This window comes from Zea mays, chromosome 8, assembly GCF_902167145.1.
Source record: "Zea mays cultivar B73 chromosome 8, Zm-B73-REFERENCE-NAM-5.0, whole genome shotgun sequence".
NCBI lineage: Eukaryota > Viridiplantae > Streptophyta > Magnoliopsida > Poales > Poaceae > Zea > Zea mays.
In genome coordinates this window covers 157586159-157612606 of record NC_050103.1, presented here as the reverse complement: position 1 = coordinate 157612606, position 26448 = coordinate 157586159, and the positions used below count along the sequence as shown (strand labels likewise).

The 26448-nt window shown below is 45.3% G+C and overlaps 1 protein-coding gene across 2 annotated transcripts; it reads right to left on the bottom strand.

Moving 5' to 3' along the window:
• Positions 1 to 9361: 9361 nt before the first annotated feature.
• Positions 9362 to 13946, bottom strand: LOC100272707 (AP-1 complex subunit mu-2). 2 transcript variants are annotated; one of them, XR_004851750.1, is made up of 11 exons: positions 13453 to 13946; positions 13214 to 13363; positions 13067 to 13129; positions 12808 to 12984; positions 12608 to 12711; positions 10817 to 10924; positions 10642 to 10738; positions 10447 to 10544; positions 10218 to 10359; positions 9996 to 10133; positions 9362 to 9883 (listed from the first exon to the last, which is right to left on the bottom strand). XR_004851750.1 is itself a non-coding variant. In NM_001147160.1 (11 exons), the coding sequence occupies exons 1-11, from the start codon at positions 13579 to 13581 to the stop codon at positions 9785 to 9787; spliced, it is 1290 nt and encodes a 429-aa protein (NP_001140632.1). In that variant the 5' UTR covers positions 13582 to 13863; the 3' UTR covers positions 9459 to 9784. The 2 variants fall into 2 exon arrangements, 1 of the variants encoding a protein (NP_001140632.1); NM_001147160.1 differs by having other exon boundaries at positions 9459 to 9883; positions 9996 to 10118; positions 13453 to 13863.
• Positions 13947 to 26448: the final 12502 nt, after the last annotated feature.

The following is a 26448-nucleotide window of genomic DNA, read 5'->3' as shown; positions in this document are numbered from 1 at the left end:
GCCACCAGAGCGGAAACCTTCGAAGCTGAAACTGACGCAGCCGAAGCTGCCGGGGCTGAAACCGGGGCCACAGAAGATCCGAACCTGGAAGACACACTTGAAGTTATTGATAACATACTCCTAAAAATGACTGAGGAAGAATCTGTTGTGGCCGCGGCGAGCACAACTACTGAAAAGGGGAAAAAGCAAGCTGAAGACATTTTGGAGGAAGAAGATTTTGAATTTCAAGATTTACTTGGGCAAGAACTGACAGACGCTGAAAAAGCAGAGCTTAAAAAATGTGCCATAGCCTGCGGATATAAGCCAGGGGCTACACTGTTCGGTGGGGTTAACGAAGGAAAGCTGAGGTGCCTTCGAAACCGCAGCGAAGCTAAAATTGTTAGAAATCTCTGCAAAAACATTGGCTTACCGAAGCTAGAAGCGGACCTCTGCCGTTACCAACGACATCATATCGCCGGAAGCTTGCTTTATGCTAACTTCAAGGTAACAAATATTTTTGTTATTTTATTATTATTATTATTATCTTTTAGGTCGTTTTCTAACGAAGATCGTTTCGACAGAGCATATTATTAAGTAAGGTTCTAAAAATGCAACAAGATCTCGAGGAAGAGAAGAACAAAGCCGTCATCCAAGATTTGGCTGAAAAAGTTGAAAATTACGAAGCTAATCTGAAAAAGAAAGACTTCACCATCCAGGACCTTGAAATCATGGTTAAAGAGCACGAGGGTGCATTAGAAAAGAAAGATTTTGTTATTCAGACTATGGAGGGTTCTTTGGCTGAAGTCCAAACTGAGAATAACAGTTTAAAGAATGAATTGCTCCAACAGTCAGAAAAATTTGAGCAAGAAAAGAAATATCTTGAAGCAAGCCTGAAAACTGAGGTGGATAAAAATTCAAATTTGCAGAAATCCTTTAAAGAACTTCAAGAGAAATGCCTAAGCTTCGGCAGCCGATGCGTGCAGCGGCTGAAGGATGTGTTTCATTCTATCGGAGCTAGCTCTGAAAAGTTTACACCTTCAGCTGACAACCTGCCCAGTACATTAGAATATATTGAAGGCGAAGTTGATGCTCTTGACGAAGTTATTGGTGGGCACGCCGACTTCTGCTCCCTGGTAGCTTCTCGGGGCACAGCTACTACTTTTCTGAAGGCTGGCTGCACGCATGGAAATATTGTGAATAGACCAAACTTCAGCTTGTCAGCATCAAATCTGATAGACGTCCCAAGCCTGGCCCGAAGCATTGGAAATAGATTCATGACTCAAATCTGGGTAAATGGCGGGCGAAAAATGGCGGGTGACGAAGCTCGAAGTCATCTTAAACCGGTAAGAAGCTTATATTTGTTACTTTCACCTTCCCCTTGAAATTTGTACTTTTCTTATTCTGCTCTTTGATATTCGTAGGATGACGAAGCTGAAGAATGATGAAGCTGAAGTTTGACGAAGCCTAGCCTGAAGCTTGACAGTTGCTGTAATATAATTTCCTGCAAAAATTCTGAAGAAACTTTTGTAGTATAGTTATGGAACAACTCATGTAAATTTGTACATACCTTGTAATATATTTTGTTTCTGCTATACGTGCACAATCTGCTTTGTTGTGGACGAAACTTCTCTTCTGAGCCGGAGGCGAAAAACACCTTCCCTTCTTTTCGTTCATAACGAAGCATAAAAAAATTTTCCTTCGAGTTTTTCCTCATTGTCGAAGCATCTGTGTTTTTTGTGCGGTATAATGATGATTCTATATATGTCTAAATGCATGTTTATGAATGCAAATGACATGATGAAATGTATTGTGCAAATGAATATCAAAACACATATTCAAAAAACCATAATCATAGCCCTTCAGCGTTGACTTTTCGCTGTAAGCCTCCCTTAGGAGCTTCTTCGCCTTTTACTTTCAGCGGAATCAGCGCTTATTTTTTGCTGTAAGCCTCCCTTAGGAGCTTCTTCGCCTTTTACTTTCAGCGGAATCAGCGCTTATTTTTCGCTGTAAGCCTCCCTTAGGAGCTTCTTCGCCTTTTACTTTCAGCGGAATCAGCGCTTATTTTTCGCTGTAAGCCTCCCTTAGGAGCTTCTTCGCCTTTTACTTTCAGCGGAATCAGCGCTTATTTTTCGCTGTAAGCTCGCATTCCCTTAGGAATGACTTTTGAGCTTCTTCCTGTTTTCTTTTCTTTTTTTCCCTTAGCATTTACATTTACATTTTTGGGGGATATCACTCTCATAGGATTGAAATAAAGAAAATTACATGTTATGACCCCATTAAAAACCTTTCTCCCCCTTTGGAAAGGAAAAGGGTGCCACAAAAAAGAATAGAAAAAATTACATCAAGCTAAACATAATATCGCCGAAGCTCATCTGCATTCCATGATCTTGGAATGTCGTTGCCGTCCATATCCTTCAATCTGTAGGAACCGGGTCTTGACGAAGATACTACCAAAACGGGGCCTTCCCACTTCAGCTGTAATTTGCCTACTGTCTCAGGGTTGGCTACTCTTTGAAGCACCAAATGTCCTGGTTCAATGTTTTCAGCTTAACTTTTATGTCACGCCATTTTATTGTTTCGGCTTGATACTTATTAATGTTTTCCACGGCTTGAAGTCTGAACCCTTCAATAGCATCTTTTTCTACAGAGCAATCAGCTTCGTCTTCGCCTTCTGCCGAAGCTACTGTCCTTATTGATCCTGCTTTGGCCTCTTCCGGGGTTATTGCTTCGTCACCGAACAATAGTTTAAAGGGCGTAAAGCCTGTTGACCTTGACATGGTTGTGTTATGGCTCCACACCACTTTGATTAACTCGTCTGTCCACTTTCCCCTGGGCTGATTGAAGATTGACTTCATTATTCCTGTCATTATGATCCCATTAGCTCTTTCGACAAGTCCATTTGACTCTGGGTGTCGGACTGATGCAAAATGGATCTTCGTGCCAATTTGATCACAAAATTCTCTGAAGGCTTCAGAATCAAACTGTGTCCCATTGTCCACAGTAATAGCCTTCGGCACTCCGAAGCGACAAACAATGTTTTGCCAGAAAAACTTTTGAATAGTAAATGAAGTTATTGTGGCTAAGGGCTTTGCCTCAATCCACTTGGAAAAATATTCCACTGCCACTACTACATATCTTAGGTTCCCCTGTGCTGGTGGTAATGGGCCTAATAAATCGAGGCCCCACCTTTGCAACGGCCAAGTGGGTTGTATTAACTGGGTTAAAGACGAAGGTTGTTTTTTATCTTTTGCACATTTCTGACAACCTTCGCACTTTTGGACCAGATCCGCTGCATCCGAAGCTGCCTTTGGCCAATAAAACCCTTGGCGAAAAACTTTCCCAAGCAAGGGCCTAGATCCAATATGAGATCCACACAGGCCTGTATGTATTTCCTTCATTAATTCTATACCTTTGGATCTGGATAAATACTTGAGCAATGGGGAACAGACCCCACGCTTGTATAACTCCCCTTCTATTATGACATATGGTCGAGCTCTTGCTTCTATTCTCCTGTTATAAGCTTCGTCGTCTGAAAGAAAATTACCCTGAAGGAAAGAGATGATCTCAGTTCTCCAATCTTCGATATAAACAGGGGATATATTAAGGATTGCTCTTTCAAGAAGCTCGACCGAAGGTGCTTTTATTGTTTCGAAAAATACTTCCGAAGGTATAGGCAGCCCCTGGGCTGCTGACTTGGCCAATAGATCAGCATATCCATTTTCTCCACGAGGAATATTTTTGACAGAGAAACCTTCGAAGGAAGCCTCAATCCTTCGGACTGTATCTAGATATTTTTCAAGCTTCGGGTCTCTTGCTTTATAGCTCTTGTCAACATGACCAGAAATAACTTGGGAATCAGTTTTAAGAATGGCCCTTCTGATTCCCATTGCCTTTAACTTCCGAAGACCCAAGAGCAGAGCTTCGTACTCAGCAATATTATTTGTGCAACTGAAATTGAGTCTTGCCGCATAACAGGTTTTAACTTTAGAAGGTGAAACCAACACAGCAGCTGCTCCTGCTCTGAAGGTTCCCCAAGACCCATCGCAAAACACTGTCCATGTTTCGGCATCTTTATTCGTTTCTTCCTCCTGAGCCCCTGGCGTCCAGTCAGCAATGAAGTCTGCCAACGCTTGAGACTGAATCGAAGATCTATGAACATAATCAATACAAAATTCATTGAGCTCTGCAGCCCATTTTCCAATCCTTTCAGTAGCTTCTCGATTTCTCATAATATCCTTCAAAGGTTGTGAAGAAGGAACAATTATGTTATAAGCTTGAAAATAATGCTGAAGCTTCCTGGAGGCCATCAAAACAGCATACAGTACTTTCTCCAATTCTGTATAATTTTTCTTTGATAAACTAAGAACTTTGGATACGAAATATATTGGAGCCTGTTTCTTGACTTGGCCTTCAAGCTTCTCCTGGACAAGTGCTGCACTTACCGCTGAGTGCGAAGCTGCCACATATAATAACAAAGGAGCCCCTGGCGTTGGTGGACTTAATGTTGTTAGATCTATCAAATATTGCTTCAGCTCTTCGAAGGCTTTCTGCTGGATTGGTCCCCATTGAAAGACTTCGGCTGACTTCAGCACTTCGAAGAATGGTAAGTTTCTCTCTGCTGATCTGGATATGAATCTGTTGAGAGATGCCAGCCTTCCTGTCAATCTTTGAGCCCCCTTTTTTGTACTTGGTGGTTCCATTCGAAGTATAGCTTCGATTTTGCTTGGATTAGCCTCAATTCCCTTTGTTGAAACTAGGCAACCAAGAAATTTCCCCTTCTTTACACCGAAGATACATTTTTCTGGATTCAGCTTTAAACCAGCCTGTCTAAAATTAGCGAAGGTCTCCTGTAAATCAGCAATGTGATTATCTTGCTTCGTGCTTTTTACAATGATATCATCAACATAAGTTAGCACATTCCTGCCTATCTGAGAATGGAGGACCTTCGCTGTCATTCTGCTGAAACTTCCTCCATCATTCTTAAGCCCCTCAGGCATCCGGAGGTAACAATATGTTCCACTGGGGGTTATGAAGCTGGTTTTTGGTTCATCCTCCTTCTTCATCTAGATTTGATGGTAGCCTGAATAACAATCCAGCAGACTCATAAGCTCTGATGAAGCTGCTGCATCGACTAAGGAATCTATCCTTGGCAATGGAAACTCGTCCTTCGGACAGGCCTTGTTGAGATCAGTAAAATCGATACACATTCTCCATTTACCATTGGCCTTCTTTACCATAACAGTGTTAGCCAGCCATTCTGGATATTTTACCTCTCTGATAACTCCAGCACTGAGAAGTCTTTTCACTTCGTTGCGAGCCCCTTCGGCCTTGTCGTCAGACATCTTCCGAAGCCTTTGCTTTCTTGGTCTGAAGGATGGATCAACATTGAGCGAGTGCTCAATGACATCCCTGTTTACTCCGCAAAGATCATTAGCTGACCAAGCAAAAACATCTTTGTTGTTGAACAAAAACCTTATCAAGGTTTTCTCCTGCTCTTCGGACAGTTGAGATCCCAGTAGCACCTTCTGTTCTGCTATATCTTCACATAAGAGCATGGGCTTCGGCTGATCAGCCGAAGCAGCTTTTTCCCTTCTGAACTTGTATTGCTCACAAGCTTTAGCTCCATCTATGTTATGGATTGCTTTCGAGTCTGTCCAATTTCCTTCGGCCCTTCTGGCAGCTTCCTGACTTCCATGAATAGCAATGGGCCCTTGGTCCGAAGGTATCTTCATGCAAAGATAAGCTGGATGAAGAATTGCTTCGAAGGCATTGAGAGTACCACGACCAATGATTGCATTGTAAGGGTATTCCATATCAACAATATCAAATACAACTTGTTCAGTCCTTGTGTTGTTAATGAATCCGAAGGTTATTGGCATTGTGATTTTTCCAAGTGCTACGATCTGCCTTCCACCGAAGCCACAAAGGGGATGTGTGGCATCATGAATTTTGTCTTTGGGCTCTTGCATCTGCCTGAAGGCCTTAGCAAATATGATATCAGCTGCGCTGCCTGTATCAACCAAAACATTGTGGACCAGAAATCCTTTGATCACACAAGAGATAACCATAGCATCATTGTGTGGGTAATCCTTGAGTTGGAGATCCTCTTGAGAGAAGGTGATTGGAATGTGAGACCATCTTGACTTGATGAAGGGTCCTTGCACCCCGACATGTTGTACCCTTCTCTGTGCTTCCTTCTTCTGCCTCTTATTGGCTGGTTCTGAGCTTGAACCGCCTGTTATCGGGAGTACCAGCTTCGGAGCCGAAGCAGCTCCAGCTTGATCGTTGAACGAAGCCATCAGCTCAAAAAAGTGGAAGTGAGTTCACCGGAGGTGGGCGCCAATGTTGGGGACTTGTTCTCAAATGCTATGAATTAAGAACAAGGCAACATAAAATATTAAATATTAATGTCCTTCGTCCGCTGAAACATTATTTCCCCAAGGATTTAATGAACTTCGGACGAAGGTTATAATGACACAATTACGAAGGTTATATCTTCGTAATTGAACTCTCAAAGATAATATAAAATAACACGAGACATAAAGCATTAAAGACAAGTAAATTAGAAGTAAACAACATCATTTACATATTATATAAACTTAAGATATTCAAATATAATGTTTAGGTACATTTATACCTCTGCCTTGGCAAAGAATAATTTCCGAGTGATGTGATTGCAATTACAGGAATGCGTGAACAGTAAAGGAATACTATTCACTATTTATAGGCACAGGACACAGCCTGTGAGCAATTACAATCATACCCCTCATAAAAGTTTACAACAACGACTCAAACTCTTATGGACTAAAAGGTCATTCTATCTTTAAGTCGGTTTGTAATTCCGAAGCTTCATGAACGGCACCCTTCGGCATCACGTACAGACAGCTTCAGCCGAAGCTATTTCTTCCTGCAGGACCTTCGGCGACGAAGCATGGTCCCAACAGATAGTTTTCTAGATACCAATTGCTAATGATGGTTGTACATTAAAGACATTAGAAACCTTTATGAGATCAACAAAATAGGCAAGGTTCTAGATACCAATTGAGAATAATTCTAGATTTCACTTGAAGAGATACAATGATGAGCCTAGATACCACTTAGCATATTCATGCTAGTTTACAGATCATCAACCAAAATAACACTCAAGTAAGGAGAAATTTCATATTGACATTCGAAAAACTTTTCATTAGTTTCCTTTTATTTGTTTGATCTATACTATGTGCCTAAACATATAACTCATTTCATCATTCTTTAGGATTTTTCACACATTTTATAATGGTTATCTTGTTGAATTTAAGTTATACACTAGAAGTTCATTTTCTTGATCAAACTGTTAGGCTCACTTACTCATGAAAAAGTCATATATAACTACTAGTAACAATTTAGCATAGAAACAATAATGGAAGGAAATAAAATTCAAGCTATTTTTTGCAATGGATGACTTAACTTTACTACTTAAATATGTTTATATACACTAATCAAATGCTAGTAAGGGATGTATGCATACAAACAATCAATTTTATCTTGATTTTAGTTGATGTAGAGGCATGCCATTCATGTAACCTACAATCAACTCATGTTCGAGAAGTCAAGGATGTTCAAGTTAATTCTAAGTTTGTAACATCTAGCTTCATCAAGAGGCTTGGTGAATATGTCCGCTAGTTGATATTTAGTACCAACATTTTTAATTGTGATCCTCTTTAGCTTAATGATCTATTATGAAATGGTGACAGATATCAACATGTTTTGTTCTTGAATGTTGAACTAGGTTAGTGGCTATTGAAAGCAACTAGGCCTTTAGTGGTTTTAGTGATTAATGACTACCTAAGATTATTGTGACTAACATATGTTTTGCAAAGGCATATTGACTTATTTCACAACAATGGTGATTGATTGGGATATGGTTTTCATGACACTAAGTATGAAATTCATTTTGGTTTTCAAAGGATGGATGACAAGGTTAAGTATGGACCAATCCTAAGTGCCAAATGAAGTTGAAAGACACTTAGAGTAGTTTAGAACCTTATTTCCTTTGACCATACTATAAGGGGGTATGAACTAATAGCTTGACATAGATAAGTCTAATAAATTAAGTGTGATGCACACTAGTTTTCTTTAGTTATAGGTAGCTCATGAGTCATTTGGAACAAACCTCATTCACAAAGTTTTGAGTTGGAAGTGGTTTCAAAGATTTTGGAGGCGTGGGACCTTGAGAAATAGGGTTGTCGGTCCATTGAGTATAGTCCAACACCTATGCGTGGATTGCCAATGAAGACATGATCATTGAGCCCTTGGAACATCATCATCGAACCATTTCACCCAAGTCTGACAGCGTACAAAATCAGACCAGAGAAGTTCTGGTTGCATCAGCTAGTCCAAATGGACCAATCCTAAGTGCCAAATGCAACTGTAGCAACTAGGGTTCTTCCTATAGGAGCATCAGATCTTCTGAACAAGGTAGTCGTCGAACTATTGAGTCCTGGTCCAACACCCTCTTGAATTTGACCAAAGAGGTTTCATGAGCATTGAACTAAATTGACAAAGGGTCATCAAACCATATTGTCGGGTACCTGAGAACCGAGTGCCCGAAGAAGGCCCAAAAGGCCTCCCAAAGACGGTCCACTAACCAACCAACCCGCCCGTCGAGCAACCCGGTAGGGCGGGACTGTCGACCAACCCGCTCGCCGAACAACATTGTCGAGCGACCCGGCGAGGCGGGGCTGCCGATCAACCCGCCAAACAACATTGTCGAGCAACTCGACCAGGTAGGGTTGCCGATCAAACTGCCCATCGAGCAACCTAGCAAGACGACAACCGAATCTCTGGCAAACACCTCTACAAGAGAGGAGACAACCTAGTACTATCAAGCCATGATGGCACGATGATCTTCTAGTTGCTCATCGACCATCGATCTTTTAGTTGATTGTGGGGTACAATGTTGAGAAGCCTATATAGCGGAGTTGTAGGTGTTGGCTATTTGACCCAAAAAGTCGATATCTTCTTACTATTGCCATCAATAGATTCCACCTAGTGCAATGACCATATGTGGACCTGAGAAAATATAAATTTAAAACTATTGTGAACCTAAAAATATGCACACTTCGAATTTTTTTATTTGTGCTTATCAATATTTCATCCTTCACCTTCATCCAGTTTCTTTGCTATTGAAATTGATAGTGCTGGAGAGAAGGTCTTTGACTGAAGTTTATATTAACCAAAACCATTGTTTAAACATGTTTTAGGAAAAGAGTCTAAGTCAAACTCAAAGTCTAGAGGTAAACAACTTTGGACCAAGGAATAAAGCCAGAGCTTCGGGCTAACTGACAAAGCTGGCTATTAGAGAGTCAAAGAAAGAAAAGAGCAATTTTGAACGTGATGGAACTGAAAGGGAATTGTTCACGACATTTACAGTAAAAAAAAGGGCAAATTTGTTTCAACCCGCACCCCAGAATCATCGCCAGATGTGGCAATGTTTTGTTGAACTCAAATCAGCCCATGTTTTCCGTGTAATACAGAACGAAACAAATCTAGTTTGGTACCCACAAAATAAATCAATAACAATACAAGTGAACTGAAAACTGAATATCCTTTCCTCCAAAACTGTACTTGATTGGTAACTTACAATAACCAGGGTAAGGTGAGCCTAACAAGATGAACAGCAAGCCCCACCACGGGGAGGGGTATGGTCGGCAGAAGACTTCCAGGCCAACATCCAAATGAAAACTGTTCGCTGTGTCGATAGCAAATATGTATCTTTAGTGTCCTGCAGCTTCAAAAGTCGTCCGGCAGCCAGAGAAGAGAGAACTCATATAAGTCTCAGCTCATATTCACCAGCCATTGTGATATATCTAACCCAGGGGAGTGCCTGATAACCACTCTTTTCAATTATCTTCAGATAACGGACCTGAACGATAGACAATATAGCAAAGCATTCAGAGGCTGAAGACTCCAAATAAGATACAGTAGATAGAATGCTAGAACCATTGACAAGTATCGGCAAACAGCAAACATATTACCTGAATACCTGATACGGTGAAATATGGTATCTCAAATTTCACCCGTATCGGCGCCTTCTTTTCTGGGGCCCCTTCTTCCGCTGTTATGCTAGGAAGACTAAATTCTGCTCTGCACATGTATTCCTATAGGATAGGTTGCTTCATCACATTAGCAGTTTAGTGCACCTCAAAATAGCAACGAACAGAAAACAAAGAATTAATTTAGAATTGGATAGTAATTACCTTGCCACCAGGGAATGATTTTATTTTCCAAACCATTGCATCTCTCTCAGGAGCATATGCAGCAGACCCCATTGAAGTTCTTATATTTGGGTTTGTGGCATCTGAAGGAACAGGCACTTCAATTTCAACATTCGTTGCTGTGCTGTAAATGGAAAAAAAAACGAAACCTGTTCTTTAAAAAAGCCCAGTCCTGTTACACAAGCAAATCTTGCTTTTGTAAACAGCTCACCTTCTTTCTTTAAACTGACTCCTTGCCTTCACCATGAGTTCTATACGGCTTCTAGAATGTTTCTCAATCTGTGCTTCGACCCAGATAAGAGGTTTTACCTTAAGGACATCAAATAAAGACAGGCATGTGAAAACAATGAAGTGAAAACATTCCATATCTTCTATAAAGCATTCCACAGTTGATCAGGAAGAGAACCTGAGTGCTAAGCCTGTATGTCATTAGATCAAAAGATCCATCAGGAGGTATGAACGATATAGTTCTATCATTCTCAAATCTAGCCAAACGTACACACCTAAAAAGAAGGGAGAATGGTCACACTGAATTAGTGATGCAACAGATTTAGTGCCAAAAAGAGCAGTATTTTGCTTACTGATGAAATTTGATATCATCGAGGTCTATCGCTTTGCCTTTAGTTGCTCTGCCTTGAGCCTCCAAAAGAACCCTATCATTCAAGCCAAGTTTGCACTCCGGCATTCCACTGTTTCAAAATGTCTCACTGTTAGGGCTACATATGTGTATATCTGAATGCAAGAAGAATATCAAGTGTGACTGCATAAAATGAGTAGTTCAAAAACCCTAGTTGGCAAGTTCTCATTTAATATCATGAAGAAAGAAGAATGTATCAAATGAAAATCATTCCGTACATCTTGTTATTATAAAGTAGGCCATGAGTCTCCAGTCCAGCAATTCTCAACATATTAAAACAGAAAGACAACCGACATCTATTAACCAAATGGCACACAAATATGCCTTAGGTGCGGTACAAACTTTACAAGCACAAGCTGTGGTTGGCAAATTTCAAGTTTATTCATTTCATGGTTCGACAAGTAAACATCTATCTGAATACTGGATATCAAAAATCATAAATAGTTTTAGGACAGAAGACAAATAATTATTTACCTCACAACTAGTAAACTTCCTTTAGTATACTCACCGTTAGATAATGATTGCTGATTGAGAGTACGACCTTTGTTAACTTTCTTTACGAATATACAGTGTTCCCAGTTATCAAAACGAATTTTATAGAAGAGAATACAATTTATAGCTACTAAACACTATATATATATATATATATATATATATATATATATATATATATATATATATATATATATATATATATATATATATATATATATATATATATATATATATATATATATATATATATATATATATAGAAGATAACAGTGAAAGACAGACATTTTCTGCGTAAATAAACTTTGAAGTTCACAAAAGCAATTGCTAGCTCATGAAACATTATCCAAAATAGTTATAGCATTAATAAAATTCCATCCCTACAATATGCATAACTCGAAATCCTAGGGTATTCATTGTGTAATATGTGACTTATTTCAAGACTTATATGGTTATACGCTTATACCCCATAAGCATTATAAATTTATCAATATCTTGTAAGGAAAATAAAGATGGTATATACAAGCTTCCAAAAGAAACAAAAATGAAGCAATTAAGCCATGTATGATAGAAGTTACAGCAAGTTGACAGGTTCCATCAAAAAGGAACACACAATAACCAGCAGAAGTGAAATAGAATTACAAAATAAATACCCTGAACAAAGATTTGAGCATATAACCTAGCAAGAGAAAAAACTGGAATCAGAACTAGCAACACTGGACAAGTAATATCCTCGAGTTTCAATTTAAAAATTTTCATACCATTTGATCACTAATCTACATCACAACAAAGAGAGGTCATGGTAATAAAAGCCTAGGTGTGCTATCCCAATCCAGCATAAAATCAGTAGATCTTGGGAACAAATTCACCCATAGCAATGCAAGCTGTTTTCTATAAAGGGCGAACCCACTGCCGTAGGCTTCCCGCACTGTGTGGGGTCTAAGGAAGGGTATCTTTAAGCGCCAAGACTTACCCGCATAATATACAGAGGCTGGGGCTCGAACTCGGGACCTTCCGGTTACAGACGGTAGGCTCTACCGCTGCACCAGGCCCGCCCTTCAAAGCTGTTTTCTATAAATATTTTATATCAACAAACAATTGATCGCTTGTTTAAATAACAGTATTCTATAAGCGCTTAATTATAGACCACAACTGCTTAGTTGTGTGATCACATGATAAGATGCTTTTAATCTTTAATAATGTTTAGGAAGATGATGTCATAATATTGACAATGCAAACCCACCTCAAATATGTTCGCATCTTCAGTGCCCCAACCACATCTGATCTCACAATCTGGCCATTGCTGTTAACTAGAATGTTAACACTCTCCACTACATCCAAGAAGACCTGCACATACAAAGTGTGGTGGTTTGTCAAGTACCATCACAGAGCTGATTGCCTGCATTAAAAATAGAGGTCTTAGTAAATAGTAAATCAACATACTTCATTCTTCTTGTACCGGATCCCCTCGCTCCTCCATGACACAGCATTTGTCACGGCCATGGGTGGACGCTGTGTGACCTCCATCCTGTATGCATCTGTCTTGATGAACTCACTCAATATCTTCGCCTCCGTGTATTGTGGGTACCCAAAATCCATCATCTCATCGAGCAACTCATACTGTCCACACGAAATGAGCCCCATTCTCTCAAATCCCAACAGTCGTACATCAAACAGAAGAAGTACTTGAAAATTTGCTTACCACAACGACGAAGTTATCTCTGAGCGACTCTTCCTCCAGCTCCTCGAAGTAGTGCTTAAACACCTGTACTCACGCACAAGTCGCATGAACACCAGGCAATACAATGCCATCAACGATTCTCTGCAAACAGGGGGCGAGGGCACGTACATCTATTACACGGTGGAGGAAGAGGAGGATGCTGGCCGCGTTACAGTTCTGGCGAGCGGCGGTGAGGAGGAAGACATTGTTGTGCTGGATGAACATGTAAGTGACGCCAGCGTCGTCGTAGACCACAGGCGAGTGCACTTCCGAATCGCCCTACCCATTGCACGAGAACTCAGCACCAGGGCCGCACAGATCTCAGGACTAGAGAGCAGGCGAGGCGCGAGGACTGATTGGCCACTTACCTCCTTGTCGAGGAGCTTGGTGAAGAAGCGCTCGGCCTGGAGCGCGGAGACATCGCCGCGGTAGTCGCGCCAGACGAGAACGCGGCCCTTCATGTCCAGCAGGAAGAGCGCCGACACCGCGCCGGCCATGGTGGTGGGGGCGATCAAGTCCTTCCCGCCCACCGGATCTGGATCTGCACGCCCTCGCCTGCGCCTCTCTCTATCTGCGGCTAGCTGCGGCCATGGGCGGTGCGGCGTAGCGGGGGAGGAGTGCTCTCGGATTTCGCCTGCCGCACCGGCGCCGGACGTGCTCGCGCGGCGCGGTACAGATGCTGGGTTGGATCGGAGCTGGAAACGGGATCCGGAAACGGAAGTGGAGAGGGTAAGGAGAGCGCAGGATCCGGGTGTCTTTCTTACGTCCACTGAACGGTGGGACCTGGATGCTGTCCGATGTGGAGCTCCTCTTTTTGCTGGTTTATAGGTTGAGCCCTAGCCAAGTATTTCACATTTCATAAATCAACACAGATGATTTCAGGTTTTTGGTAAGGCTCTAGCTCTTAACAGAGTAGTTTTTCTGCTAAGTTAAATTTTTTTATTAAAAATATTTAATAAAAGAGTGATTTTTTAATACGCAAAAGATTTTTCCCCCATTTTGCGTCATTATTTTATTGAAGCAGTCATTATTTTATTAAAGCGGAAGAGTTTAATCATACAAATGATGTGCTTCTAGTGACCCCACTAGAAGATTTATATTATTACAACTAGTTATGTGTCTGTGTGTTGCAATGCGAATATTAGAAAAAACAAAGTCTGAGTACAATGCACGTACCATTGAGTTCGAACATCCTAGTTTACATTGAAGAGGAAAGCTATTTAGAGTGTGCATAAGAAAAAATTATGTGTCCGTGTGTTGCAATGCGAATATTAGAAAAAATAAAGTCTGAGTACAATGCACGTACCATTGAGATCGAACATCCTAGTCTCTACTATTCCTTAAGAGGCTATCGTAGCTGTCCACACCACTGCGTGGTGCAAGGTTCTGCCGCGCGTCCGTGCCCTTCCGCCTCGCTCCGAAATCTCGCATCGATGTCGATGGAAGGTCGTGCGTTGCGCCGCCTCCCCCGCCCCTTCCATACTCCTCCCGCGCCCCTTCCATCTCCACCGTGCTCCATGCCCCGGCCTCCACCATCCCCGCCCCACGAGTCGTCCCTGGCCTCGGAAATCTCGTCGCGCCCCCGAAATTCTCGCCCCGCCACCGCCCCAAAACCTCGCCTACCTCCCACCCAGAGAAGATCCCATCCACTACCGCCGGGTCGCCGCCCTCCCTTCCGCCGCGCCCCTCCTGTTCCACCCGCTCCGCTTGCTCACCGCAGGTGACAAGCTCGTCGCTCGGTCGCTTCCATTTGGGCGGCCCCGTCCCTTGCTTAGATCCGGGCGCGGGCCTCCTTCCTCCTCGCTCGCGGCGCCTACCCTAGGTACCTGGACCGCTGCCACCTCAACGCGTCGGTGACCGAGGACGGCCAGGTGATGCCGGCGTGCGTGCTGGGCCTCGTCCCCGTCGTCGTCCTCGCTAACTACACCAAGTCGCAGTACAACCGGTTCCTCAACGACAGCCAGTTCTCCGGCGCCGGGATCGCGAGCGAGGGCGACTGGGTCGTGGTCGTGCTCAGCACCAGCACGGGATCCGGCGACTACTCGCCCGCTCTGTCGGGCTCCAACTGGGCGGATTAACATCTTTACGGGCGCCATTTGTTGGTGTTCGGGTTCACGTATGCTTGCCACATCTGCAGTCGGATGGTTGCTAGATTAAGTAGAGTGTCATCCAGTTCTGTTGGTGATATTTGCAGCTGCGTCTGCAGACAACTTCTGTGGGGGTTTTACTGTATTTGTTTCTGATTTTGGGGCTCTTTGATGCCTACTGATTAGGCTGCAAATAGGTTTTGTCTATGATTTATAATGGTATGTTCTTCAGGTTGGGAGTACTCTACTGATGGGAAATGTGAAAAAAATGTCATCAACAAAGATGCTCAACGTGCGCATCCAGTCATTGCCATGCTTTTGAGCAGGAAGGAATGGTCTGGATTTGGCCTGGGGATGACCCACCAAAGGCTACAATCCCTTCTCTTCTGCCTCCTTCAGGATTTACAGTTCATGCAGAGGTAAAAGGAAATCCTGCTATGATGCAGTGGCACAAGTTTATTGTATTGTATTTTTTTTGTAACAGTGTGTTCTTCTGATCATCCAACAGATAGTGATGGAACTGCCAGTTGAACATGTACTACTCCTAGATAACCTCTTGGACCTTGCTCATGCTCCTTTTACACACACATCCACCTTTGCCAAGGGCTAGAGTGTTCCAAGGTAGAGAGAGAGAGACGATGATGTTGCCCATCAACCTTCGCCTTCTAGATAGACGCAGCGGCATCAGGGAGCAGAGCACAGAGACGCACGCCAGCCCTTGGCAAGTTTACTGATTATTCCTTCACAAGACATGATTTTCTCAATTATAGATACATTCATATTTAAACTTAGTTTACTGATTACATTTTTGTTATGCAGTTGTTTGAAGCCCCTCTTGACGAAAAAGAAATATTGTTACGATATAGCTCTGCTCTTGTTCAAGGTGCTACAAATGTATTTTGGTATGGTTGAAAATATAAAAAAACCCATCATTATTTATTGTTAATTATTTTGAAACCTCAACTGTTTTCTGCTAATAGTTGAGAACAGATCGTGGTTCTGCTTCATTCTTTTTTTCACTTTGAAACTGCCACTGTCTAAATAATTGACACTAACTATCAATGGAGTCCTGATCTGGACCCCGTCGTGGTATGTGCATGGGATAAATCACATTTGGTTGGGATAGAACCGGGGAATGCAAGTTGGGATTGCTTGGCTGGTCATACGAGGTAATGCGCTCTCAGTTCAGAACTTGAAATATTGTTAGCTACACAAATTTCATCACATATTGGTTTTGCAGGTTTGATTTGTTCTTGGTTTCATGTAGGAATCAAGGAACTAGCTGAGGTCTCCTTCCCTCGAGATGACAAACAAACAGAAAAAACTACCCTCAAGGTGACCTAAACACAAAGGGAGATACATAATACCCTACAAGACTAGACCAGGTTAGACACTAATTGTGATTACTAATATGTGTGTTTGTCCCGCTAACCGTAATTGACTGCTCACATTGATGGTTGTGCTCATTGGTTCAAAACATATTAGACGAGCAAGTATGGATGGTGGATTGAAGTGTTTTGGTTGACTCATGGATGCTACAAGGTTGAAAGAATAGAACAGTATATGGTATAATACAATTGTTTTTTTGTGGTGAACAGCACGGTGCACCGCCGTTCTGTTTGTCGCTGGCTATGCTAATTGTGCAGCCGACCCCCTTCCATCCTCAGTGCCCTCCTACCATCGGCGGCACGAGATCTCGGTGATGGAAGGGCAGGGGCAGCACAGGATCTACTGCATTTTTGACGACGCAGTGGCGGACATTGGAGACGGGTTCGTGTGGGATGCCGACTCCCGGCTCTACTACCATGCCAGGTAGCTGCTTCCTTTCTCTCTACGTGATGTAGCGTTCCGCAGATTGGGCACCGCAGACGGTCTGTGGTTGTGGATGGGATTATCGTTTTGGCAGAAAGCTGGTTGAAGCTCGTGATGAACTAATGAAAGGAAGGTTTGTCGCTTGCGTGCGACCCGTCCCCCCTTTCTGTTAAATTGATTGATGGTTGCTTTTCTCACGTAGTTGTTATTTTCACGTGAATATATGCCTCTACCTACCCATCTAAGGTTCACTTATCTCAGTTGTGGATATCATAGGCTGTTGTTGGCTCGAAAATCATTGACTCCTATGTCAGAGAGTGCTGTCTACAAAGAACATGGTGACACTTTTTGGTTGCACTATATGTTAGCCTTGAACACATGTACATGCTTACTGGAGAAATCTGTGAGATATAGTGGATGTTGGGCTCTCTGTATCGAGCGGTTTGACAATCATATGTGTTACACTTTAAGATATCATCATAACCTCATGCATGTCTATTTAAGATGCAATTATCCTTCACTCTGTTCCTCGAGGTATCTAGATGTTTGATGAAATTGATGTGAAGTGATGCTCACTTTGTTCTTACTTGTGTGGCTGTTGAGTTTATGCAGAATACTGTTCAACCCAACGTATTTAAAATACTATAATTAAGGATATGGTTAGGCTCTCATTGCAGCATATTTTCCTCCTAACTAATCCTATACATTTGGTTTTAGTTTTGGCATGTACCATTAATTGTTCCGTTTCAAATACACTTATGATATTAAATGTGTGAAGGAAACGGGTGACGCCTAAGAGGGGGTGAATTAGGAGTTCTAAAACTTTTACTAAACTAGGCCACAATTAAATCCCTACAGCAAAACCTATGCTAATAATCAAACTAGAATGTGCAAACTAGATTTTGTCTAAGTGTTGCTATCTCTACTGCAATGGCTAAGTTTCAATCTATACTAGATAAGTATGAATACAAGATTGAAACTTAAATGCTTAATATAAATGCGGAAACTTAAAGAGCAAAGTAGAGAAGCAAACTCTCGTGGATGACGCTGGTATTTATACCGAGGTATCCGGAACCGCGCAAGGTCCCGACTAATCCTCGTTGGTGCCCCTACGCAAAGGGAAGCCCACGCGAGGGCCAAGCACCTCGGTCGAATAACTCCGTAGAGAGCCGCGTGCCTTCTCCACACGCAAGTGGTGCTCCGCTTTGGGCTCCTCTCGGACGCTCCCCGCTGTTGGATACCTGAATCAGGTTGTCCACATATCATTCTGAAAAGGCATTTCGAGTAAGGATGGCAAAAAGGTGCCCATGAAGTTGCTGCTCGATCGGATGGTGCTCGATCTAATTGTGTTGCTGAAGTTCTTATTGAGGTTATTAAGGTTTGCCAACTTTTTAGGTAGGTGTTCTAGAGCACGGAAGGCCCTTGAGCTAAGCCAACTTTTAGGAGTCAATATTTCTCCAACAGGTACTTTTGCAGTAGTCATGAGTCATTGCTTATATGAAGGAGAGAAAATTATTGCTTCTCTTTTCTGATGCGTGAAGTTGTACATGGACATTCTACAGAGAGCTGGTGAAGCAGTGTGCCTTTCAAGTACTACATCAATGACTTCTTATTTCTTTATGGACTTGTAGCACCTGAATGGAACCCGTTTTTGAACTCTGCATTTTTTAAAGATGACATTATTGTCGTATTGTAATATAATTTGATCTGTATCAATTTAGTTATGTATTGATTGTTGCCAAAGAATTTATGAGATATTGAGATCGATAATATATGTGTATTTTTTATGTAATTGTTGTGCAATAACATTTTGCTGAATATTTTGTATACCATTGCAACGCACGGGCACTCAACTAGTTTACATTGAAGAGGAAAGCTATTTAGAGTGTCATAAGAAAAAAATACTGGAATGGTGTACTATAAGGTACCTGAACTGACTAACAAAAGGAAAACAAAAAATGTGATATTTCACTAAGTAGTTTGTCTTTGACACTTCTTTAAAATCTGAACTATAAACAAGTAGGCACTTCATTACGCCTCCCTCTCAAATTTGCTTACAATATTACAATGAGATCAGAACTTGAAATGTGAATCAGTCACAACAAAAAATCAACTACTCTATACTACACATGGCTGTCTACATCTATCCTCAACCAACGATTCTAAAGTTGCTGCCGAATGGAGAAAGGCAAGAACCAAGGTTCTTTAGTATCTGATCCCTTTTGCAACCTCAAAGAAGTGAGCAACATTTTTCTCTAGAGATCCAACCTTGATGCCATGGTAAGTTTGTGCCTAGATTCAGAAAGATATCAGAGATTCATAAGCAATTGTAACAAGCTGAGATCGGTAACACGTAACAAGACATAAAAAAGGCACTCACATTTGGAAAGCTTCTCAACAACCGCTTGTATGTAGTAATTTCGGGAAAGAGTGAAATAATGAAAATCTGCTGCAAATAGAAAATTATCACCTTACCTTGTTCAGTCTGCAATTTCCCAGTAACATCCTACATTTGTCTTCAATCCACAATAGAACAACTCTTTTGCATCAACACATGCTTTTATAGGGTTGTGCGAAATTGAAACATAGGGCACGACAAAGACATGAATACTCATCAGTATCAAGCATGTATCGCCTTGAGCGCTTCCTGGCAGTTGCCTGGATATGAAAGCATTAGTTATAACTAAAGAACATATAAGAGACCATTTATTTACTGAACAGTAGGAAAATGACCTGGAAGTAACCACAGTCTTAGTTTAGCTTATGGGGTAGTACATCATGTAGAAGACTACAACTTGATAGCTAGATCCATCGCAGCAACAACAGCCAATCCAGTTGGAGACCTAAAATCTTTTGTCAAACCCAACAGTATAGAGTCATCTAGTGACTTGTCATTCTCAAAAACCTTAGCTAGAGTTTGCTCAATTTGCTCCTCAACTTCCCCTAGTATTCAGTTCTGTTTGAAGAAATTTCAGTCAAGCAATACTGGTGAGATGTTTGTCAAAAAAATTGTTTAGTGAATTATAATTTAATTTGGACAGCCAATAAAGTGTTGACATGAATTTAGAAAAGTGTTGCAATAGCTGAAAACACATTGACCAGAAAACAATACATGTCTAGTGGAAGAGAAATATACCTCTTGGTGGCTCAAAGTTGAGCTTTAAGGGACTGGAGGAACATCTGCCTCAACTCCAATGTAGTTGGCTAGCCATGCACAGAAGTACACCATCCGCCTCAACTCCGACGTCAAGGACAAGCGCCACTCCAGCATCCACGGCATCACCACCGTCAACCTCACCAATAACGACATCAGCGACAACCCCTCGGCCTTGTCGTCCCCTCTGCACAAATGACATAAGTAGTGCAACCCAAAAATTTGGAGTTTTGGCCACTAGGCAGGTGAGTGCTAGCAAAAATTATATAGAATACTTAACTATTAAATACTTCAAGATTTGCATTGACTGAAATGTTACAAATTTATCCATACCCTTTTTCATGAAAAATACATCTATTTCCCATCTTCTGGCAACAACTACCTCTCACTTTTGAGATCTGTGCCTGACGATCACAATGTTGGCAACAATGACTTCTCGCCTTCTTGCATTGACCGAAATGCTGCAACCCAACGCTAATCTCTTGACATATGTTAGGGACAGATATAACCAAAAACGACTTTAATTTAGGTGGCACCATATGTGTCTTGTTTACCATAGCAGCCCCTCCGTCTATATTCCAAATAAATAGGAAGCAAACCTGATTTTTCTCTATTTACGTGAGGAACATACCAAGATCAATCAGAGGAAACTCCCCACAGTTGTCTTCCCATATTTCTAACACAAAAAGTTGTCGTGTATCTGAAAAAATCAAAGGAAGATTAAGCTTAACAATTAGGTGCCGTTTGTTTCAAATATTGATAACGTAATGGGTAACCGATAACCTTAAATCATGCCTGTTTAAGTCTAACCTTAATTGATACCACACTATAAATAAATATCGTCTTATTCAAATTTGTTACCACCGGTATTCGAGTGTAAACCGTTACCATTACTATTTACATTACATTTCACGAACCAAACGGCACCTAAGTTTTTTTGTTAGTGACATCTTTTAATTCAGTATATCAGTATAGAACAACAACACCGTACGTAAAGTTGTAGAGTAAAAAAAGAGTTTTATGAGCTAGAGAGCGGGACATAGATGGGTGGTATGTCTTACACCTAAAGTAACTACAAAGAAAGAAAATTAATACGTAGAATATGTGAACAAACCTGGAAAATAGCTAGATTATACTGATGGCTGCAAATCTCCTAAATTGTCGCATAAACAATTGGCATCAATAAGCGACATGAAAGCAAGTAGTATTATATATTGATAGACACATACATGCATGCAAGACTAAATAATGTAACTTGAATGAAAAAACTATTAAATTAAATTTGTTGAACATGAACTATCGGGTACCTGAGAATAGGGTACCCAAAGAAGGCCCAAAGCCTCCCAAAAACAGGCTACTAACCAGCCGGCCCACCTGCTAAGCAGCTCAGCATGAAGGTCCAAAAGGCCTCCCGATGACGGCTCGCCAATCCGATCAGCCCGCCCGTTGAACAAATACTGTCAAGCAATTCAGCAAGGCAGGGCTGCCGACCAACCTGCCCGCCGATCAACCCAGCAAGGCGACAACCGGCTCTCAGGTGAACACCTCTACTAAAAGGAAGAGCCAACCTAGTACTATCAAACCACGTTGGCACGATGGGACATCACCGAGCCATGGCTAGACCATGGAAGCGGTACTGAAGGGTCTCTATCAAGCACGATGATAGATATGTATCCCCGCTGACCAGTGGGACTGGACAACCCCATCCGTAGGGTCCTCAGCATCGGGGTCTCTATAGTGACCTATACGGCTATACGCGGGAAGGGACGGGGCAATACGCTGTAACAGGCATAGCCTACGCGTGATGAAAGGTGACGCTAAGGGGACGACGGAAGATGAAGTTGTACTAGAGACATCCCTAAACCTCACCTTGAGCTGACTCGTCAGGACCCACCAAGCACCGCCACATCTAGATCGGAGTAGCTACAGGAACCTATTGGAAAGCGGACGAGATGCGACACTATATGTCGGCGTTTCGAAACCCGGGGGTCCCTGGACTGACGAGTAAATTGTCGCCGCGTGCCCCAGGCCAGATGGGTCGGCGCGAGACGGAGCGCGAAGGGGGAGGCAACCAGAGGGAGACGGGCGTGAGAGGTGGAAATCCCGCGGCCTTCGTGTTTGTCCCGCGCCCAGGTCGGGTGCGCTTGCAGTAGGGGGTTACAAGCGTCCACGTGGGAGGGGGCGAGCGGCCTCACGCGAGCGCCGTCCCGTCCTTCCCCGCGCGGCCAACCTTCCGTAAGAGGGCCCTGGTCCTTCCTTTTATAGGAGCAAGGAGAGGATCCAGGTGTACAATGGGGGGTGTAGCAGCGTGCTAACGTGTCTAGCGGAGGAGAGCTAGCGCCCTAAGTACATGCCATCGTGGCAGCCGGAGAGGTTTTGGCACCCGGTTCGTGTGGTGTCGTGGCCGTCGGAGGAGCGCTGGAGCCTGGCGGAAGGACAGCTGTCGGGGCTGTCGAGTCCTTGCTGACGTCCTCTTGCTTCCGTAAGGGGGCTGAGAGCCGCCGTCGTCATAGAGCGTGCGGGGCGCCATCATTACTTGTCTGGCGGAGCGAGCCAGATGGGACGCCGGTCTTGTTCCCCGTAGCCTGAGTCAGCTTGGGGTAGGGTAATGATGGCGCCTCCTGTTGACGTGGTCGGTCCGTGCCCTGGGTTGGGCGACGTGGAGGCTCCTCCGAGGTCGAGGTCGAGTCTGTCTTCCGAGGCCGAGGTCGAGTCCGAGCCCCCGGGTCGGGCGAGGCGGAGACCGTCGGCTAAAGCCAGGGCTGAGTCCGAGCCCTGGGGTCGGGCGAAGCGGAGTTCGTTGTCTTCCGGGGCTGAGCCCGAGTCCGAGCCCTGGGGTCGGGCGAAGCGGAGTTCGTCGTCTTCCGAGGCTGAGCCCGAGTCCGAGCCCTGGGGTCGGGCGAAGCGGAGTTCGTCGTCTTCCGGGGCTGAGCCCGAGTCCGAGCCCTGGGGTCGGGCGAAGCGGAGTTCGTCGTCTTCCAGGGCTGAGCCCGAGTCCGAGCCCTGGGGTCGGGCGAAGCGGAGTTTCCTATGGCGCCTGAGGCCGGGCCTGGCTGCTGTCAGCCTCACTCTGTCGAGTGGCACAGCAGTCGGAGCGGCGCAGGCGGCGTTGTCCTCTTGTCAGACCGGTCAGTGGAGCGGCGAAGTGACTACGGTCACTTCGGCTCTATCGACTGGAGGGCGTGCGTTAGGATAAAGGTGTCAGGCCACCTTTGCATTAAATGCCCCTGCGATTTGGTCGGTTGGCATGGTGATTTGGCCAAGGTTGCTTCTTGGTGAAGACTGGGCCTCGGGCGAGCCGAAAGTATGTCCGTTGCTGGAGAGGGCCTCGGGCGAGACGTAGATCCTCCGAGGTCGGCTGCCCTTGCCCGAGGCTGGGCTCGGACGAGGCGTGATCGAGTCCCTTGAATGGACCGATCTTTGACTTAGTCGCACCCATCAGGCCTTTGCAGCTTTGTGCTGATGGGGGTTACCAGCTGAGAATTAGGAGTCTTGAGGGTACCCCTAATTATGGTCCCCGACAGTAGCCCCCGAGCCTCGAAGGGAGTGTTAATACTCGCTTGGAGGCTTTTGTCGCACTTTTTTGCAAGGGGACCAGCCTTTCTCGGTTGCATTTTGTTCCGGTGGGTGCGCGCGAGCGCACCCACCGGGTGTAGCCCCCGAGGCCTCGGAGGAGTGGTTTGACTCCTCCGAGGTCTTAATGCCTCGCGCAATGCTTCGGCTGGTCTGGTCGTTCCCTCATGCGAGCTGGTCGTAGCCCGGGTGCACGGTCGGGTCCCAAGTTCTCGGGCTGGTATGTTGACGCTGTCAACGGTCTGGCCGGAGCCGGGTTCGCGAGAGCAGCCCCCGAGCCTCTGCACAGGGCGAGAGGACGATCAAGGACAGACTCGACTTTTTTACATACGCCCCTGCGTCGCCTTTCCGCAAGGAGGAGGGAGGGAAAGCGACATGTTGCCCTCGGAGGGCGCCGAACATGGTGTCTCCGGTGAGCTGCTAGCGGGTAATCCAAGTGGACGCCCGTGCCCCATTTGTTAGGGGTTGGCTAGAGGCCCGAAGGCGCGCTCAAAAGTACATGCGGGTGATCTGCCGGACCCGGTCCCCTTTCGACGGGGTCCGAGGGCTCGATGCCTCCCTCTGATGGGATTCCGTTACAAGATCGTTCCCGCTGGTCTCGGAAATGTCCTAGGGTACCTCAGGAGCGTAGCCCGAGCCTTGGTTATGTATCGAACGTACCCAGGGTCATCCCTCGCTCTGTGTCTGAGGCGACTGTGAACCCTTCGAGGGCCAGCCTACGAACCCCTGATCAGTAGTGGGCGCGGAGCCCGAGTGGCCTGAGGCGGCCGTTGAACCCTTCCGAGGGGCCGGCCTTCGAACCTCTGACCAGTAGTGGGCGTGGAACCCAAGCGCTCTGAGGCGGCTGTTGAACCCCTCCGAGGGGCCAGCCTTTGAACCTCTGATCAATAGGGAGGCTCGGGGCCTGTTTCCTTCACGGAGAAGGATCCTTTTCGGGGTATCCCCCTTTCCCGGTCCCTGTTGTAAGAGAGAGAAAGAGGAAAAGGAAAGGGATACGGAATCGAATGACGTGGCGTACCTTTTTTGACGTGATCATTATGGCGAAGGCGAAGCGTCGCTCGCTTCTCCTGCCTTAGGCGCCGCCTGTCCCGCCGCGGAGTTAATGCGACGGGGCGAGTGGTTCGCGAGGCGGCCATTGCGCGTGCGCGAGCCGTTCGAGGAACGGGACACGGGTGCGCCGTCTTCACGCCGTTAGAGAGGGTTTTCTCACTGCCCCTGGATGGGACGTAAGCTTGGCTGACGACGTGACCGCTGCTCCTGCCCGCCTGCCACCGCCATTACTGCCGGCCCATTTTTGGCCGTATTGACCGTCGTGCCTGGCTGGCACTGCTGGGTCGTACGCAGGGTTGCCTCGAGTCGTGGTACTGGTTCCGCAGTCGAGGAGGCGTGGTAGTGGTGCGAGTGGCGGTGCAGTTGCTCGCACATAGCAACCGACGCGCTGGTTGCATGACGAGTGGGCCTGGGCTTCCATGCTGGGTGCGTTGAAAGTCGGAGGGGCGCGCCCACTTGGCGTAGTTGCATGCTGCCTGCACGGCTGTCCGCCCTTTCACCCGCTGGTCTGGGCGAAAGTGGAGGAATGCTTGTAACCGCTGGGCGGTTTGGCTTCTTCTGCCCTGGGCCAGTTTGCATGACGCGTGGGACCCAGCCCCCGCGCCGTAGGGGGAGGACCTTGGAGCGTGTTGGAGAAGACTCAGCCCGCGACGGCTGGGGACGCAAGTAGGGAGAGTCGCCTTTAAAAGGAGGGTGACCCCCTTGGAAAGCGACCATGTCCTCGCGCTCCCTCATGTGTCGTGTCTTTCCACCTTCCGAGCCCCCGGATGGGGAACACCCGCGATCCTTCCGCCTCGTCGTTGGAGGAACGCAACTTCGTGGAAGTTGGTACCTTTTAGCCATCGTTCGGCTTCAAGGATTTTCATCAGGCAGCCCGGCTGCACCCCCTCGCCGGCGGTCACCCAAGACGGTGACCTCCAGTTCGATGGCGGGGAAAAGCAGACCGGGCTGCGGCCTCTACCCCTCCCTCAGCTTCAAGGATTTTCATCATCAGTGCTGGGGAGGGGAGTGTGCCGAGTTGGGGTCGGTCCCTGCGTGGGCGGCGACCCGCTCCTTCCCTCAGTGATCGGGGGGAACGGCGTTCGCCGTTCGTGGCGCTGGTAGCTACCGCGTGCCTGGCTCTCTGACCCGAGTGGCTTCGGAGCCGCTCCCGGCGTCGCCTTCCGCCACGGCAGCTGGAAGAGGTTCTTCCGCCGATGAGATAGCCGGTGCCGTCCACGGACTGACCTCCAACTCTATGGCCTTCTGCCCGTCCTTGCCTCTCGAGTGAGGGCATGGGCGAGGGCCTCATGGCAGCAGCATCCGCCCTGAGGTCATCGCTGCTGCTGTTCGGCCCCCGGAGCAGAAGTCGTCGTCATCGCCGCTGCTGGAGCGGGTGACGGTGAGCCGTTCATTGGTCTTCTGTTGCTCCGCAGGCCCCCCAATCGTGTGGGGTTGTTCGTACCTGCGGAGGCGGAACCGGGGTTCCGTTTGTAATGGCACCTTGAATGCCGGTCTTTTTGTTCATTGTGGCTGTCGAGGCCTGAACATGTGTGTATTTTCGGCACGGAGCCATGTTTTTTCCTCATTTCGAGCACCAAGACTCGTCTGTCGGCTAACAGAACCGCTTCACCAAGCGTGAGTCGCCCCGTGCAAAGGTGACGAGTGAGGTATCCGTATCCCGGAGGCGTAGGAGTCCCTCGGCTCGG